Source organism: Sminthopsis crassicaudata, chromosome 5 (assembly GCF_048593235.1).
Source record: "Sminthopsis crassicaudata isolate SCR6 chromosome 5, ASM4859323v1, whole genome shotgun sequence".
Lineage (NCBI taxonomy): Eukaryota > Metazoa > Chordata > Mammalia > Dasyuromorphia > Dasyuridae > Sminthopsis > Sminthopsis crassicaudata.
This window is the reverse complement of record NC_133621.1, coordinates 296880613-296899653: the sequence shown is the minus strand read 5'-3', so window position 1 is coordinate 296899653 and position 19041 is coordinate 296880613. Positions and strand designations below refer to the sequence as shown.

The following is a 19041-nucleotide window of genomic DNA, read 5'->3' as shown; positions in this document are numbered from 1 at the left end:
AGGGCATCCAGACTCATCTCATCATTTTACAAATGAGGAAACTGAGGTATACAGAGTAAAATTGACCAGCCCTAGGACATAATGATCAATAAGTGGAAAAGCTGGAATCCAGCTTCCAAATTCCCTAGCCTTTCCAAGGAACCTCTCTTGGGAATCTTGACAAATCTGTTTATAAAAAGGAAAGGGACTCTTTTTATGAATCGGATAAGTTAAATGTGAGAGCAGAGAAAGACTGTCCAAGACCAGTGGGAAGAGAGGTTAGGAATGAGCTGGCCTTGGGCCATCGAAGTCTGCCGCTGCAAGGACCTGGGGGAGGGGCCTGGTGGGTGGAGGGGCCAGGTGGTTAGCGGGGCTGTTGGGGAAGGCGTCCCCTGCTCCCCCAAGGGAACAGGTGGCAGATGGACTGGCTAACGATGGTTCCTCAGAACGGTTCGATGATTTGGGAGTCCATTTCTATCCTCATCCAAGGGACAACAGCCACAAGAATAAGGACAAATGATAAAAAAAAAACAAGAAGCTTCAGAAGATAAATGTTCTTGGTACATCAAACACACTTCATATCAAACACACAAACACTACTACTTTGGTTGGGGGGTGGGGGAAGGGGGAATCATCAGAAGAGAAAAAACTCAACAGCAGAAAATAAGATCACAAATTTCTGGGGAGGGGTCACCTCTCTCCTGCGTAGAGCGTCCCTCCCCAAAGCAGGGGACTTCAACCTTGACAGCCCAAACGTCCCCAGACCCAGAGACAAATCCAGTTCAGAGGCTCGGTTGATTTGAGTTCTGGAGAAAGGCCTGGAGATTCTACCTCCTGTCCCGTCTGAATTCTGTGTGACGAGGTAGCCTCGCGCAGGGGCTGAGAGCGAGCATCCACATCATCCCAACTGACATCTCTCCTCTGTTTCCTCCTTGCCAGAGAGACGCTCTTCTGCCAAGTGAAGGGAGTCAGAGATCCCAGGAAGAAAAAAAGGAGAATTGGAGGTGGGGGGGAGGTGACAGAGAAGACCCAGAAATATTTACAGAGCCCAGGGGGCTGCTGCCCTTGTGGCCAGTGCAGTTGGGCTCCCAACTGCAAGGGGAGAGAGGGCAGTACGGCTGCCCACTCCCCTCACTTCCCCCTGGCACGGCTGGGGGCATCCTCCAGAGCCATCTCCCTTAAGGCACTGCTTGGGTGGGCTGCCCTCCTGACGTCTCTCTTCTTACTGAATGGTGCATTTCTCCCTCTCTCGGGTTTGGCCCTCCCGCAAGACTTTGGACTTGATGTATTTGAGGTCGCTGTTGACGCTGGGCCGTCGGGCGAACGGGGAGATCATCCCGTAGGCATCCATCTCCTTTACCCGGCGCATGCAGAAGGGCTTCTGGTGGAAGGCGTCTCCGTACTGGACCGAGATCTTCCGGTGCAAGGCGGGGCTCATCTCGTGAGGGAGCTTGGCCATGCTGAAGAGCACGTAGAACATCTCATCCACATTGGTGTTCTTCTTAGCTGACACCTCAAAATAGGCACAGTTCTCATCCCCCGAGACCAGGAGCTCCGCCTCGGTGGTGGGCACCTGGCGGTAGAGCTCCCCGTGATCGTTCTTGTTGCCACAGATGACCATGGGCAGGTCAGCCGTCTCCTTGGTCTTGTTCTTCAGGCAGGATTTGACTTCGAGGATCTGCTTCTGGAGACGTTTGACTTCGTCAAAGGACTCTCGGTTATCCAGACTGAACACCAGGATGAAGACGTCTCCTGTGGGAGAGATCAGAGAGGAAGACTGGTCTAAGTGAACAGTAGGATCCTGGGAAAAGGTGTCAGATCTACTTTTGAACACCGCCTCTGCCATTTATTGGATGTGTGGTCTGAAAGAAGGTGATTTACTTTTCTGATTTAGCTTGTGGGGGATAGGGCACTCGGATGGAAGGAAGAAAGGAAGGGATAGAGGGTACAAAGGATGGAGGAAGAGAAGGAGGAAGGCAAGAAGGACAGAAGGAAGAAATGAAGGAAGGGAGGGTGGAAGGGAAGGAGGAAGGAAGAAAAAGAGGGAGGAAGGGAGGAAAGAAGAGAGAAAAAAGGAAGGAAGGGAGGAAGAGATGAAGGAAGAAAGAAAAAGAAAGGACAGATAGAAGGAAGGAAGGGAAGAGGGAAGAAAGGAAGGAGGGAGGGAGGAAGAAATGAAGGAAAAGAGGGGAAAAGGAGGAAAGGAAAGGAAGGGAAGAGGAAGAAAGAAAAAGAAAGGAAAGAAAGAAGGAAGGAAAAAAGGAAGGAAGGGAGAAAAGGGGGAAGAAAGGAAATAAGGATTGATTAAGTATATACTATGTGCCAGGTACTGTACTAAGCACCTTACAAATATCTGATTTGACCTTCATGACAACCATAGGAGGTACTTACTATTCTGATCCTCATTTTACAGTTGAGGAAAATGAGGCAGAGATTAAAAAACTCACTGAGGATCACACAGTCAGTAAATTTCTGAGCTAAGATTTTAATTCAGGTCTTCTTGACTCCAGCCTCAGACAATCCCTTGTTTGTGATCCTGGAGGAGTCTCCTCCCTGTCTCAGCTTCCTCATCTGTAAAATTGGGATCTGAGTTCTGAACATTCAGCTTCCTCATCTGCCCACCTTTCCCTCAGGGACATTTACAAGAAAAGTTTACTGAGAAAATGAGCAAGTTGCTCAATGACTTCTAAGCTTCCTTCCTGCTCTAAGTCTCTGATGTTATAGGGGAGTCTCAGTATTCTCCTCCATAAAATGGGGATAATAAAACTTTCGCTGCCTTGCTCACAAGATTGTTAGGGAAGAAAGTGCTATAAAAAGCAATTGTTATTGTTAATAATTCCCTGGTTTTACTGCGGTTACCATGGCTTTTTCTCAGAGGAGCTGTGGGCAATGTCAGCCTGGCAGTATTTTCCACTCGGGCTGCCAGGCCGTGTCCTATTGTGATAATTCCCCCCCCCCCCCCAAGGATTCTACCGCCTCTCACCACATTCTGGCCTTCCAAAATGGAGCCCTGCCTCACAGCTGGGGAGAACAATGCTATTGAACTGATTTCTTTTTAGCGTTTCCTGCAAACCAATGGCATGCTAGATGTGGTGTTGAATGCAGAATTGCTTTAGACACACTTTGGCTCCCCAGTCCTTCTCTTTTCTCTCCCTCCAGCTGTTGTTCTGAAACTCTTTTCCCTAACAGAGAATTGTGGGCTCAGAGAAAAATCAGAGGAGGAGGGGTCCTTCAAGAGCCATTGCATTTTACAGATAAGGAAACTGAGGCAAACGGGATTAAGTGACTTGCCTTTGGTCACTTAGCTAGTAAGTGTCAAGTAGCTGAAGATGTATTTGAACTCAAGTCCCCCTGTCTCCAGGATCAGTGCTCTATCCACTGTACCACCCAGCTGTTCCCTGCCCTGAAATAATTTCAGGGTTTTCTTGCTTCCCAAGCTTGTCCATAAGGGAAGCAGAAGGGAATCATAAAGAACAGATCACGCAAGATAAACCTCATTTTCTTTAATAATAGGGTCACTAAGTGGTTAGATCAAGGAACTGCTATAAGTTTTGTTTAAATTTAGCAAAATATTTGATTCTTCTTCTGGAAAGATGGAGAGATGGAAGAAAGAGAGCGGAATCTGCAGTTAGGACACCTAGGTTCAAATTCCTACTTAGCCATTTATACTCCCTGTGTGCCTTTGGGGCCCCATGCAGGCTTTGAGTTTCCTCCTCTATAAATGATGGGGTTGAGCTAGACAGGTTTTGAGATTCCTTCTAGCTCCCGTTTTGAGATTTTGTAATCCCAAGATATCTTGCCTCAGTTTCCCCATCTGTAAAATAACAGGGTTGGACTATGTGGCCTCTGAGGGCCCTTTCAGTTAACTGTAAATCTATGATGCCATAAGATCTAGTCTAATAGTACCTAAAGTGTGTTCTGAGACCCTTTCAGAGGATCTGCAAGATCAAAACTCATTTTGTATTAATATTAAAATTAGGAAGCTAGGTGGTTCAGTGGATAGAGTCAGACCTGGAGTCAGGAAGATTCATTTTTCTTTGTTCAAATCCAACCTCAGATACTTCTTGGCTGTGTGACTCTGAGCAAGTGACTTAACCCTATTTACCTCAGTTTCCTCATCTGTAAAATGAGCCAGAGAAGGAATTGACAAACCACTTCAGTATCTTTGCCAAGAAAATCCCAAACAGGGTCACAAAGAATTGGATATGACTGAAATGACTCAACAGCCCAACAACAAAAATGTTTTAATTTCTAATATGGTAAATGTTGATAGATATAAGCCACTTAGACAAAAGCTCTTTCTGGTGAGTTGTTAGTTATTGAAAGGGGTCTTTGGTAATTTTTAAGAGTATAAATGGATCACGAGACCACAAAGTTTGAGAACCACTGGTACAATTAGCTGGATCTGGAGCAGGTTGAATAGCTAGCCTCCAAAATCCTTGTTTATGGCTATAAACAGGTCTCCAGTGAAGTGCCCCAGGGATCTATTTTTGGCCCCATCTGATTTAAGATTTTTATCAGTGACTTGAGCCTATCTGCTCTTCAAAGGACACAAAACTGGAAGGAAAAGTTTGCACCTGGGTAACACGTTCAAGATCCCCCCCTCCCCAGATCTAGCTTGATCATTGGGCTAAAATGCAATAGGGATTAATGTAAAGTATATCTCTCAGGGTCCAAAAAATCAATTTCACGGGAACAAACTGTGAGAAGCGTGAAAGGACAGAATTCTTTCACAAAAAGATTTGGGAGTTTTAGTGGATTGAACAGTAGAAAACACCAGCCACATTATGAGAAACATAATGCCCAGGGGCTAGGGAAGTTTTCATTCTCTGCCCCCAGTGAGCATAAGGCACCAGAATTTTTAAAAAAAGAAAGAAAGAAAGAAATGGTTAATAAGCACCTACAACATATAGTAAATAGGTTCGAACATGGGGTCACTATGTGCTAGTTCCTTTTAATTTGATCTTTACAACAAACCTGAGTAGGAGCTGCTATTATTAACCCCATTTTACAGATGAGGAAATTGAGGTAAACATTATGGAGGTAGTCAATGGCTGACCTAGTACTTAGTGCACCATGGTGACTCTTAGTTGTCCCTAATAAGGACAATGAAAACTGTCACAAGAAGAGCCAGGAGAGTGAAAGATCCCAAGATCTTGCCCTACATGGATCGGTAAAAGAATTGGGAATAAACCTGGAGAAGGGAAGACTTAGATGGCGCTGTAGCAGATAGAGCATCAGCCCTGGATTCAGGAAAAAGATTCAGATTTGACCTTAGATGCTTGAACTAGCTGATTGATCCTGGGCAAATCACTTAACCACAACTGTCTTCCAAAAAACAACAACAACAACAACAACAATAACAACAACTTGTCTGATGGAAGAGGCAATCAAACACCAGGAACAATAAAGGGAGCTGCTGTGGGGTCCCCACTCAGAGCTGCTCAGGACCGAGAAGGCAGAGCCTAGGTTTCAGAATGAGCACCTGGATTCACCATATCTTGGAAGGAGGGAGGGCTTGCTACCTTTTCCCTTGCTTCCTCTCTCATTCTCCCACTCCTTTGCCCAAATGCTCAGGGTCTAGCCCATTTTCCCTTTGCTGAGATGTCCCCAATAATATAGCATGGGCTTCTTCTCAGAATCCTTATTCCCATCAAGGTTCATTCAGATCAGGAATGATGCTTCTAGGAGCTCTTTTTTAGCTCCCAGAATTCAGAGTTGGAGAGAGATTAGAATCAGGTTTCATGCATTTTACAAGAGGAGGAAACTGAGGCTGAGAGAAATGGCAGTGACTTGTCCCGGGATGATTTCCAGACTCCTGGCTGAGCCCCAGAGAATTACTGGAAAGGATCTGGCTCCTTCCCCTGCCCCCACTATGTCCTTCTCCCTGCCTCCCCTAACTGCATGTACTAAGTATAGAAATGCATGTTTCATTTATTCAATTGGATGTATTTGGGTCTTAGCCCCAGATGAGTTGTAGTGTCAGGGAAAGCTCTCCCCCTCCCCCACAACATCATGCAATATTAATGGGGCATATTCTGCAGGCTGCGTGCTCCAGCGAGTACCCATCAGTCACTGTGCTCTCCTCTGCATACAGAAACACTGGCACTGACTCACCTTGGAGCTGGCGCTCGGTGTTGTTTTCCCAACAAATTGGGGTGATAGGTTTGTCCTGATTGACCTTATTTGGGGCCCTCATCACTAGGGGTACAGCATAAAGAATCTAGAGACTCGGGAGGCACCCCCAGCTCCTACCTATCCCTAATGCTTTCTGTACCTCAATAATGGAAATGTTGTTCCCATTCTACCTTTGCTACAGCCAAGGTCAAATGAGACATGGACATGGAGGAAGCTGAGCCATCAGAATAAAAACTTTGTGAGGTCAGGGACTGTTTGGTTTTCCTTTTTCTATCTCCAGGGCTCAGCCAGTGCCTGGCACATAATAGGTGTTTAATACATGCTTTGGGAGTGACCAGAGTTACCCAAGATGAGCAGGAATGGATGGATTTTGAACCAAACCATAGGAGGCAGTGTCTCAGCTGAGTGTAAACTCCTTGAAGGGAGGGAATGTTTGCCTTTTGTTTTCCAATCAACAGTGTCTGGCACACAGGAGTTGCATCCCTAATGGATTGATTGCAAGGGATTTGTTCCAGAATGACTGAAGAATTAGGATTCTAAGATTTTTGTTCATGTGTTTTGCCTCTTTCTGGATCCCCAGTGCTCAGCAGAATGTATGGAATATAGCAGGTGCCTAATAAATGCTCGTTCACTGACTGCTTAACATGCTTTTTGTTTTTCTGTCTCTTTCCTTCTGCTCAGACTATCACTGCTTCCCCTCATTCAGACCCTACTTAGCCTTAGATATTCAATTCAAGTCCATGGAGCCTTCCCTGACCACCCCAGACAGAAGGCAAGATCATTGTTGGAGGAACAGGGTTCAAATCTTGTCTCTGCTAATTACCAAAGGAGTAGCTTTAGGCAAATGAATCCCTTTCCCCATGAGCCACCTCCCCACCTTAATTTCTCCATCTGAAAAAAATGGAGCAGGACAAGATGATCTCTGAGGTCTCATTTCTTATTCCTTCAAAGCCCGGAGCACCAACTTTATATGGATGGCCAAGGAGGATTGTGGTCTTAAGACCAAGATGACTCCTTCATGTTACAGAAGAGTAAACTGAGGCTGAGAGGGAAAGTACTTGGTAGTTCCCCCCTCTGTCCCCTCAAGGGATGGAACTGTCTGCTGTCCACCACCCTTTGCCTCCTCCCTTCCAGGCCCTCACCTGTGAGGATGGACAACCTTCTCATGGCTGGGAAGGGGTGGTTGCCTGATGTGTCCAGGATGTCCAGCTGATACATGTCCCCTCGGATGTTGTAAACCTTTCGGTGAAAGTCCTCGATGGTGGGGGTGTACTGGTCTTCAAAGCGGCCATTGAGGAACCGCGAGACGATGGAGCTCTTGCCCACCCTGGAGGCCCCTAAGACCACCATGCGGTAGGAATTCTTGGCGGGCACGCTGAGCGCGCAGTTCCCACTGGATGTCGTCTTCATCATCGCTTGGGGCTGGTGGGGAAGGAGGGGAAAAAAGAGTGTGAAAAGTGTGAATGAAAAGGCCTAAATTCTAGAGGGGAGACATACTCTTGGTAGCCTCTTCCAGCTCAGTGGTTTAGTTACAGTGATTGTTTCATTGAGAAGCTTGGCAAGAGAACTTCTGTTCAGGTAAGGAATTAACTAGATGATGTCTATGATACATTCTAGCCCTTTGGTTTTTGTAATTTCTCCTTTTCAGCTTGACTTCGCTATGTCCTAAGCTCCCTCCCAGCTCTGACATCCCCTTTTCTAAGCTCCCTCCCGGCTCTGACATCCCCTGTTCTAAGCTCCCTCCCAGCTCTGACACTCCCTGTTCTAAGCTCCTTCCAGCTCTGACACTCCCTGTTCTAGGTTCCCTCCCAGCTCTGACATCCCCTGTTCTAAGCTCCCTCCCAGCTCTGACACCCCCTGTTCTAAGCTCCTTCCAGCTCTAGCATTCTCTGTTCTCTCCCACCTCTGATCTTCTGTCTGGGATCAGGGCATAGAAAAAGCACAAGAGCGGGTTTATTAGGGAATCACATAAGGAGGTTTTTAGGCTGACCACCACCTCTGGACTTTCTCTATTGTTTCTATTTAGACTGGGATTTGAAGAGGGGAGTTTGGTGGGGAGGAAATAGCCCTCTGTCTCAATGGGGAGGGTTTAGTCTTTGGTGCAGGGCTTGGGTGTCTTTTTCCTTTTTCTCCACTGCCTTGCCAAACCCCGAAGAACCCCAGGCTTTGCCCTCCCCTCCCTTAAGCCTCTTTTCTAGGCTAAAACTGGGCTAAGAAGACTCAGCTTTTTCCTCTTGCCATGGAAAATAATGGAGCAGGAAGATCCATATTCATTCCCTGACCAGGAGAAACTAAAGGTAGAGAGGAAGAACAAATTTCCCCAGGGGCATTAAATATTAGAATGGACACATGAGCTCAGCTGGGAAAACTGTATGCTAGAAGTCTTTAAAAAACAAGATAAGTATCTGGAGGCAACACAGTGGAGAGAAGGCTAGATTTAAAGTTTAAAACATCTGAGTTCAAATTCAGCCTCAGTTACTGGTACTATAATTTGGGGGTCCCTTAACCTTTGTTTACCTCAGTTTCCTTATCTGTAAAATGGATATAATATTTATCATGAGGTTTTTTATGAGGATCAAATGAGATAATGTAAAATGTTTTGCAAACATTAAAGCATCACACAAATGGTAGCTATAACCATCCCCATCCCTGCCAATATTCATGAGTTCAAAGACAGAAACAAAAAACAGACCTTCCAGGGACTTCTGATTCCCTATTCAGAACAAGTCTAGAGCCTAATCCTAACATTCAAGGCCCTCCAGAGTTTACTTTTTCAGATTTATCCCCCATGGTCATAAAGCATTATATAAATGGAAGCTATAATCATCCTCATCCCTATCAATACTTATGAACTCAGATCCAGAAATAGAAAACAAACCTTCCAGGGGCTTCTGATTCCCTACCAGAGCAAGTCTAGACGCTTAATCCTGGCATTCAAAATCCTCCTGAGGTTACCTTTGCAGACTTATTTCCCATAGACAAATTGATATTCCTGGAACCGTTCTACAAAAGTTGAGCTCCTAACATTCCCTCTTCCTGAAACATTTTTCCTTAATTGTTTCTCCAACTTCTTTTGCCAGCTCACTTCCATCCCATCCTCCCTCACCTTCAAATCCTCCCTCAAATTGTCACCTCTTTCAGGAAGCCTTCCCTGATTGCCTTTGTGCCCCCAGTCAGAATCATCTCTCCTGCATTTCTTATACAGCACTTTGGTTCACATACACGTAGATGGAATTTGTTGAGTCCTTCCTTGTCTCCTTATTAGAAGAAATATTCATTCTTTCTCTCCCACTGGATTATTAGCATAAAATTATAATAATGGCTGGCATTTCTATAGTGCTTGAAGGCCTGTAAAGTGATTTACATACATTATTTCATTTGAGTCTCTCAGAAAACCTGGAATCTTTCATTCATTCATTTGGGGTGCCGGGGAAGGAAGCCTGGCAATCTTGTCAGAGGGCCATCCTGCTTATTACCTGGGTGATGCTGGGGGAGTAACTTCAGCTTTCTCAACCTCAGTTTTTTCATCTATGAAATGGGAGATAATAATAGCTCCTGTTTCACAGAGCTGTTGACAAGATCAAATGAAAATTTATTTGTAAAGTGCTTTTGCAGTCTTTAAAGCACTCTATAAATGCTAGCAAGTATTATTGTTATTCATTGTAGGTCTTTGATAAATAGTCGCCATATTAATAATTCATTCATTGGGGAATGTGGAAAAGAATATTGGGTTTGGAGTCCCAGAAACTGCTTCTGAAGATTATTAGCTGTGATCACACCCTTTGTGAACCTCTTCTGTAATATAAGGGGGATATCGGCAGAGCCTGTGAGGTGCCTTTGAGCACTGGAGCTGTGTGTGACTGTCAGATATGGGCACCTCATGGGTAGAGCACTCTACCTGATACTAGGAGGTTTATAAAGATGAATCAAGACAAGCTTTGCATATTAATAACTTATCAATTTTTTAAAAAGGCAACCGGGGAAGGCATCCTGGAAGAGAGGACATGGGAGATAGGGTTCGAAGTCAAGGTAGAAATTCAAAGTAGTTGAAATAAAGCCCTTGCCACTCTGCCCTTTCCCCTTCCCCTGAGCTCAGCCTGGCTCAACCAGACCATGGTTTCATTAAATGAACTCCAGACCTCAGACTTCCTTGACCCTCAGGGCAGCAGACAGGTTGGTCCTGTCAAGCAGGTCTGAGGCTGATGCTAACTTTCCTTTGGGCTGGAGGGAGCTGGGAAAATGGGCATTTTGGTTGCTATAGCCCTGCCCCAGGAGTCACAGTCTGCTTTCTCCAGGGGCCCAAAGTCTCACCTACTGTTTCCCTAAGAAGAGATATTCTATTCTCACCCAATCCCATTCCTGGACACTGAGATTCGGGCCCAAAAGTTGGGGTCCCTTTTCTGCTTTTCTAACTGGAAGACATTGGCTAATCACCTCCTCCTTTTTAAACCCAATTTCCTTCTCTGTCAAATTAAGGGGATTGGACTAGATGATTTCATTCTATATACCAAGATGCTGTGATCCTATAAACCCACATCCAAGGAAAAAAAAACCTCAGTGCTTTTCCCACCATACTTTGCCATTCATACTCCATTTGCCATCTCAAGTCTTTGCACAGGTTGGCATGAAATGCTCCCAGTCCTAGTGCTTTCTTGAACACCTCATTCAAGAAATCTTTTGTCCTTTCCCCACTTGTTAGCTCTTTCTTGACTCCCCCGATGAAATGTTTGTTTTATGTTATCATTATACAACTCTTTATTTAGTTATCAGCCAATATGATATCCCCTTAATAGGATGTAAGCTTCTTGAAGTCAGGAAGAGTTTCATTTCTGCCTTTTTATCTCTAGTAGGGACTAATAACCACTCCCCAGGCTCTGTGCCTTCCCTATTTCAGGTGATAGGCATCTCTATTTGGATTCTTCCTGTAGCTGGAAGAAATCTGCCACTTAGGACATCTCCATTTAAGGAACAACAAAGATTTGCCAATGTTTCAACCTTGGGTCTGAGACTAGGGGGCTGGTGGGTGAAAGGAGACAAATGAAGATCTGAGGCAATTAGAGGTGGCTATTTCCTTGGGTGGTGTTCCCTGAAAACAATCCCAAACAGCACTCCTACCTCACACGTGCCATCTCTTAATACTCAGCAAGGATCCAGAATTATGAAAGCACAATGGGCAAGAAGAAAAAAGAGGAAATGAAGGAGAACTGGTAGAGAGGGAAAGGAGAGAAAAGATAAATGGAAAGGGAAAGAAATAGAAGAGGGAGAGATAGAAAGGTAAAAGAAAAGAGATGAGAAGGAGCTAGAAAGAAAGAAAGAATAAAATTTAAGAGAAATAGACAAAGATAGATGATGAGAGGTAGAGAATAAGAAAGGAGAGAGAAAATGAAAGGAGAGAGATAAATACAAAGGAGGAAGGTGTGAGAAGAAGCATGTCAATTAGTTAACATTCATTATGAAAGTGATGATGGTGGGGAACTGATGAGGGTTGGGGTCCTTTTAATTGCCCAACCTATGACTGACCTTGATTCACAAATCCTGGTCAAAGGTACCCTTTGAATATCTGGGCCCAGCCCCCACCATCATCAAAAGAAGGGAAAAAGATAGAATGACAGATGAGAGAAACAGGAAAGACATAAGGTGAAAGAGACAAGGAGGGAGGGAGGGAAGAAAGAAGGAAGGAAGGAATGGATGGGGAGGAAAAGAAAAAGAGAGGAGACAAATGAGCAATAAAATGAGAAAGATAAATAGAAGGGTAAGGGAGTAAGATGAAAGAAACTCAGAAAGTAGAGAGAGAGAGAAGGTAAAAGGGGGAAGAAGAGGAGAAGGAGAGGGGAAATGGAGAAAGAGACAGAGACAGAATGTGAGAGGGAGAAATAAGAGACAGAGATGAGGGGGCAAGAAAAAGAGAGGAGGAAGAAGGAAACATCTCTTGTTTTAAGGTCCATTTCATTTCTGGTCATTTAAGGTGCCTTCCAGCTAAGAGAAAAGAGAGAGCAGGAAAGAGAGGAAGGAGAGAGGGGAGACAGGGAGAGACAGAAACACAGAGAGACAGATAGACACAGAGAGACCGAAAAAGACAGAAAGACAGAGAGTGAGGAGAGAGAGCGAAGAGAGACAAATGAGAGGGAGAGGGAGATGAAAGAAAGATAGAATGAAATGGAAAAAAGAAAGAAGGGGGAGAAGAGGAGAGAAATTAAGAAAGAAACAGGGAGAAACAAAGAGAAGATGGGAAGAAGAGAAGGGGAGGGAAGCTGCGATGTCTGGGAAATTTCCCACCTCTCCCTCCTATATCTCCTGGGGAGACCCCTACCCTGAAGACTATGAGACCAGCATTGATTAGCATAAGAATGGTGGGTCACAAAGGACCTTTAGAAGTGTTGTCCAAGATCAGGACTTGAACCCCATGTCAGGCTCCCAGCTTTTTCTGCTTCTTCATTGTGCTGTCCAATGGAAAGGTAAGGGGGGGTAGTATGGAGCACTAGCTTCTCTACTAGTTTCTCTCAAGAGAATGATAGACACTACACACTCTCTCCCCCCAACACAAACACAAATCCCTACACACCCACACAATTGTTAGAGTCATTTAGAAACCGGTCCAGACTAGATGAAAACAATCTTAGCATCCTATGGCAAGAATGACTCTGTGAGGCTCCTGAGCTGCAGGAGAGTGACCTTCATCCCTCATCCCTCAGCTCTCATCAAAGCCAGCTTCTAGGAACCTGCTACAATCAGCTCTCAGTAATCTACAACTGGTTTTTCAGAGAAATCAATAACTCACTCAACAAACTCTTCCCATGCATCCAGCAAGGTTCTAGAGAAAGACAGGAATGGAACGGTTCCTTGTGCATTTTGGAGGGGTTGGCAACCTATCTACCTACAAGTCCAGTTCCCAGGTTCCCTCTGTGGGCCTCAGTTTCCTCATCTGTCAAAAGAGGCCTTGGAGAGTCTCTTCCAATATTGAATCCTGGGATTAACTGTGGTCCCTTTTTCCTGAGCAGTCTGCCTGGATTCCAGAACATGAGAATATTAGAGTTCAAAAAAATCACAGATTTGGGTCTAAGGGATCTAATAGATGACCAGCCAAAGAAAAAAGCAGTGCTAATGTGTAACTAGAGTAAGAGTATCAGGAATCTGGGAAGTCAAAAGTTCTGGGTTCAAGTCCCTATGAAGCTTACTACCTGTGTGATTTGAGACTGATAACCTCTCTGAGCCTCAGTTTCCTCATCTGTAAAATGGAAGGGTAGGACACAGTGGCCTCCAAGGTCTCTTCCATCTCAATGATTTCTGATTCCAGAATCAAATAGAAATGTCTCGAGGATTATTCTTGGAACCTTGGGCCTTTTCTATTACTCCAAAATCATCCATGGGGAAAATGACCCCCAGTTCTTGAGAAAGTGGTCTCCTCAGACACCCCCTATCCTGGATGGTTCCCTGGAAGGGAACTTTCGGAAGAGAACTGAGGTGACTTTTGCCATCCAGCATCACTGAAATAGACGCCCTATTATTATATTACTTTGGAACCTTCCTTGGGCTGTCTGCACCGGGCAAGCAGCCCCATGGAGCTTCATTGTGACATTTCTTCCATAACACACAGCTGGGACGGCACCTGGTGCCATGCTGCTTCATGAGAAAAGATATTTTTTTCTAGAGGGGGCAGTGTGACATCCTTGAATCTGATGTTTAAATTACCAGGCTTGGGAGCATTGCCTTGATTGGCCATTTTGAACTGTCTCTCCTATCTCTTCCTCTTTATCTGTTTCTCTTAAAGTTCCCTCGATCACTCCTTTTTCACAGAATTATAGGATCACAGACTTAAAGCTGAATTTCAAATGCCATTGACGTGTCATTTGACAGATGAGGAAACTGAGGCTCAGAGAAGAAAAGAGGTTTAGGATCACAAAACTGGAAGATTGTCTTGCCTGGCCATTTTATTTTACAGAGGGGGGAGGGGGGAAACAGAAACCTGGAAAGGTAATCTCTGATGCATCATGGGAGGCCTAAGTTTCAAACCCAGGATATCTGATTTCAAATTCAGCCCTATTCCATTTTTCCCTACTGTATCTCAATTGCTATGAAATCTTGGGGAAAAAATCATAACCCTTTTTTTGTAATTCATAAGATTCAAGCTCAAACTCCAACACTGTTCACAAAATGACCTTGGACAAATCTCTACAATCCTCTGTGCCTCAGTTTCCTTCTTGGTAAAATGGCTTCTGGGGTCTCTTCCAGAGACCTAAATCTATCATCCCATGAACCTATGATCCACCCAGAAACCCTTCTGCTTGAAACCTTAATTTCTGTTCCAAGTGAAGTGAACCTTCTCTACTGTTGCCCCTGGCGAGGTGAGAGAGGCAGCATGGGTCAGTGCAAAGAGCAAAGGACTTAAAGTTAGTCAAACCTCGCTTAAATTCCTGCTCTGACACATACCAGCTCTTCAATCCTGAGAAAGTCATTTGCTTTGTTCTGGGCCTCAGTTTCCCCATCTGTTAAATAAGGATAATAACCCTCTCACCCTCAACACACATACCTCATATGGTGGTGAGGAAAGAGCTTTGCAGACCTTAAAGGGTGATGGGAAGGAGAGTTTTTGTTAAGCTAAAGGCCTTTGAAGCCTCTATCTATATAGGGCAAATTGGCCCGGATTCAAAGAACCCAATAAGAAATATCTCCCAGAGCCAAGCCCAGTCCACTCCAGAGGCCCCACATGGCTTCTGGAGAAACACGGGAATATAGATCTAGAGTTACATGGAACCCCAGAGTGTGTGAAGTGCAGCCCCCTCATTTTACAGAGGAGGAAACTGAGTCTCCTTCCTCCCCTTAATGGTCCCTACAATATGAAAAAGCAAGAAAAAAAGGCAAAACAACAACAAGAAAAATCGAGAGAGAAACAGAGAGACAGAGAGAGAAAGACAGAGACAGAGAGACAGAGACAGAGACACAGACACAGACAGAGAGAGACAGAGACAGAGAGAGACAGAGACAGAGAGAGACAGAGACAGAGAGAGAGAGAGACAGAGAGACAGAGAGAGAGACAGAGACAGAGAGACAGAGAGAGAGAGACACAGAGAGAGAGAGAGAGAGAGACAGAGACAGAGACAGAGAGAGACAGAGAGATAGAGAGATAGAGAGAGAGAGAGAGACAGAGACAGAGACAGAGACAGAGAGAGAGACAGAGAGAGACAGAGAGAGACAGAGACAGAGAGAGACAGAGAGAGAGAGAGAGAGAGAGAGAGAGAGAGAGAGACAGAGAGAGACAGAGAGACACAGAGAGACACAGAGACAGAGACCGAGAGACAGAGACAGAGAGACAGAGAGACAGAGAGGCAGAGACCGAGGAGAGTGCGCATTTGCATTCAGAAATGTCTCCTGGTTCTCCCTTTTCCCTGGAGTAACAATTCCCGGCGAAGGTTCTCAGTCCGATATTTGCAATGACACCGCGGACAGGAGGGGACCGTTGGGGACTGATTCTCTCCCCCACCCCCGACCCCCTCGCTAGTTCTGGTTCTCACAAGGAGGGGGCAGGGCTCTGGAGCAGCCGGGGCTCAGCCCTGGGTTCAGATTCTCCCGCAGACACCAGCGGTGCGAATCCGCCGCCCCCAGACCGTCTCCCCTTGCGCGGACTAGGGAGGTGCGCCCGGAGGTCTCAGAGTTTACGATGCTGTGGCCTCAGGCCCCGTCCCGTCCTGCACTGGGGGTCTCCCTGCCTCTTACCTGGGTGAGGAGGGGGCAGTCCCGACCCCCTGACGCGGCGACAGCGGTGTGTCCCGAAAGCCGCGGGCTCCGGAGATGGGGGCTCTCGCGGGGTCGGAGTCAGTGGCGGCGGGCTCTCTGGGCTGCTGGGCAAGCCTGGATGGCGCGGGACGGCTGCGAGGGCTGCGGAGAGCTGAGCCCCATGGGGCGCTCCCAGGCGCTGCTGCCTCTCCGGAGCCTTCTTCCTCGAACTAGCAGAGCGAATGAAGCCGGCGGCGGGACTGGCGGGTGGGGGGAGGGGGCGGAGGTGGGGGTGTGTCTGCCCTGGCTGATCACCAGTCTAACCGCGGGGAGGGGGGGGGGGGGGCGGAGAACAGCGTGTGCTCACCCCAGGCAGGTGTCGGGGTTATAAACCGCCGGAGCTCACTCGGACGCCCGGGCGGCAGTTTCCCTCACAGCTCCCTCGGTTCCGTACGGAGGATCTCCGGGGCCAGTCTCCGCACCCCCCTCTTCCCGGAAGGTTCCCAGGCGGCGCCCCCCGCCCTCCTGGGTACCTGCTTCCCTGCTTCTGCCCGGGTGAAGGTTAGCTCTGCGCCCACCTTCGGGGCTGACCGGCTCGGAACCCAGAACCCCGCAGCGGCCCCGGGGCTCCTTCCTCCGCGCCGCCTGGCCGGAGCCGGGGCAGCTGGGAGGTCCGGCCGCTGGGAGCAAGCGTCGGGAACTCCGGGGAGCGGGAGAGGCCGTGCCAGAGGCCCCGGGGGATGGAGGAGGAGAGGAGCCCACCTCGGGGCGTCCCGCTCCAAGTTCTCCCGGACTGGGCTCAGGCTCCTTCTCCCCCCACCTCTTTCCGGCCCTTCCTCCCGGCCCCCACAGTGCCCGCGGGAACTTTGCCGGGAGTCTGTCACTCTGACCCTCCTCCTGGGGGCGGCTGTCGGGGGTCAGTGGGGGGAGCCTCTTTAAAGTCTCTGCTCCAGGAAGGGCCCTGCCCCCCGCGCCCCGCGCCGCCGCCGGGCCCGGGCGATCCCGCTCCGTCTGTCAGGCGGCCTGTGTGCCCGTCCGCCCCGTAGAGCTTCCCGAAGCTCTCCGCCTGCTGGCTGAGCTCCGGCTGTAGCCGCTGCTCCTGGCACTGCAGTCTCTATAGCCGGCTGGCCCTCCTCCCCTCCCCCGGCCCCCAGCACCACACCCCCTGGCACTGGTCTCCTCCAATCAGCGGCCGGGGCTGGGAGCTCGGCCCCGCCCCCTCCTCCCTCCCTCCCCTGCAGGCACACCCCCGGCCGCCTGGCCAGCCGCAGTAAGCGTGGTCCTCGTGTCCCGGCGTGTGGCAGTGGATGGCGAGGGGGAGGGGGGGGTCTGGGATGTGACATGGGCGGCTCCTGGCCCCTCAGTGCAGGCACCGTGACTGGGGCTCGCCGAGCCTGCCGTCCCCTGGCCCGCACAGGTGAGGAGGGGGGGGCGGGCGGCTGGCTGGGCCAGGCGACCGGCACATGCAGCCCGGAGCCGGCGTCGGGATCACCTGTTCCCGGAGATGTCGGGAGGACCCTCCGGGCCAGACCCACTAGTCGCGACGGAGTCACTGCCCCCGCCCCCGGCTGCTGAGAAAACCTACCGGCCCTGTGGGAAATGACCCCCCCCAAAAAAAAAAAAAAAGATTTTAATAAAAGCCTTCCTCTGCCTTCCTCCTCTTCCTCCTGGAGCACAGACGCTCCATCTCCGATATCCGATCCAACCATGCAGAGCACATGGCAAAGAACGTGCCTCCTGGGAAGGGGCTCGGAGGCTCCAGCTTGGGGAGGATGGAGTGGCAGCCCGAGCTGGCCGGGTCACTCCCATCCCCATCCAGCTCCCCCCGTTCGGGGGCACACACTTCGAGCTGCACAGAAACTTAGGAAGCCCTTTAGAGCGCTTTAGAAGCCCTTATTTTACAGCAGAGGAAACTGAGGCAGGAGCTTGCCTAATAGTTAAGTGGCAAATCTCGGATTGGAATCCACATCCGAATCCACAGGTGTTTCCAAGGTCCTGACTGGATTCTGCACTTCCTCCTGCTTCCTCACCCCTAGAACCTTCAGCTAGAAAGAAAGAAAAAAAAAAAATGCCTGATTGTCCGTAGGGAAACGTGAGTTCAGGTTTGTCTTTGCTAGAAACCATGTGACTTTGAGCAAGGTTTTGGTCTCCTTCCTGGGCCTCTGTTTCCCCAATGGAAAATATCTCACCCATCTTGAAAAAAGAAATCTGGAAAGTCATGTCTAATGTTGCTGCCCCCTCTTCCCTGAGGCCCTGTGGGTGGCTTTCTTTTGGGAGCCAGGGGATAGATAGATCAAAATGGGAGGAGGCTTGGAGAGTGCCGGATCTGAATCCCAGCCTTCTAGTTCTGCTGCATGGGAACATGGGAAAGTTCCTCCTTCATCTTCTCTAATGGCCCCTTTTAGCTTCAAATCCTTTGGGCTGCTTGCCCTTATCCAAGGCTAGTGGCCAATGTCTTCTCAGAGTTGGGCTGGAGAGACATGTGAGGTAAGTTGAGGCAGTGGGATACAGTGAGATGGAGACTTGAACCCAAGGTTGTTCAGGCGTTGTGTTCAACTCATTGTGACTGCATCTTGCTCTCAGATTCCCCAACTATACAGTGAGAGTATTGGGTGGGAGGATTCTTGTATACTTTCCAGCTCTAGATCCATGAACATAGATCCATCCATCCTCCAAGTAGATTGGGAAAAGCAAGTCAGGGCATTTACAGAGCTATTACCTTCCCCTCCCAGGAGAGAGTAGGGAGTTCGACAGATCTGATTGCGCTCAAGACTCACAGTCAGAAGCTTGTCGAGCTGGAAAGGAGCGTTCCTGCTGAGACCTTATTTTGTGGGAAAGGAGAGTGACACAGAGAGAACTGACTCGGTTAAAGCAATCAGCAAAGCATTCTGTAAGCACTCACTTCAGGACTAGGCTCTTTGCCTAGACAGCACTAGGCAAAGACAAAAACAAAACGGTCCTCATCCTCAAGAGGTTAGCATTCTCTCTGTGCAACAGCCTGTGCACCTATGAGAAGATACACAAAATATATACGGAGTAGGAACAGGGACATTTCAGGGGAGACATTGCCAGCTGGATGGCATTGGCAGGAAGGGCAGGATTCATGAAAGGCCACATGTAGGAGGGAGCTTTTGAGCCGAGCTTTGAAGAAAATCCGGGTTTCTAAAGGGTGTTGATGAGGGAGCGAATTCCAGACATGGGGAGCAGCATTTG

General features: G+C 48.0%; 1 protein-coding gene across 1 annotated transcript; it reads right to left on the bottom strand.

Annotated features, from left to right (window-relative positions):
• Positions 1–518: 518 nt before the first annotated feature.
• RASD2 (RASD family member 2) lies at positions 519–16061 on the bottom strand. Its single transcript, XM_074271531.1, has 3 exons — positions 15829–16061; positions 7260–7539; positions 519–1731 (listed from the first exon to the last, which is right to left on the bottom strand). Exons 2-3 carry the CDS (start codon positions 7528–7530, stop codon positions 1202–1204), a joined length of 801 nt encoding a protein of 266 aa, XP_074127632.1. The 5' UTR covers positions 7531–7539; positions 15829–16061; the 3' UTR covers positions 519–1201.
• Between the last annotated feature and the right edge of the window lie 2980 nt (positions 16062–19041).

What these genes read in the sequence shown, in the direction of transcription:
- RASD2 (XM_074271531.1), bottom strand. Translation starts at nt 7,530, where the DNA reads ATGATGAAGACGACATCCAGTGGGAACTGCGCGCTCAGCGTGCCCGCC. An exon ending in AAGGTTGTCCATCCTCACAG is followed by an intron (nt 1,732 to 7,259) that starts GTGAGGGCCTGG and finishes TCTCTCCCACAG; the next exon opens with GAGACGTCTTCATCCTGGTG.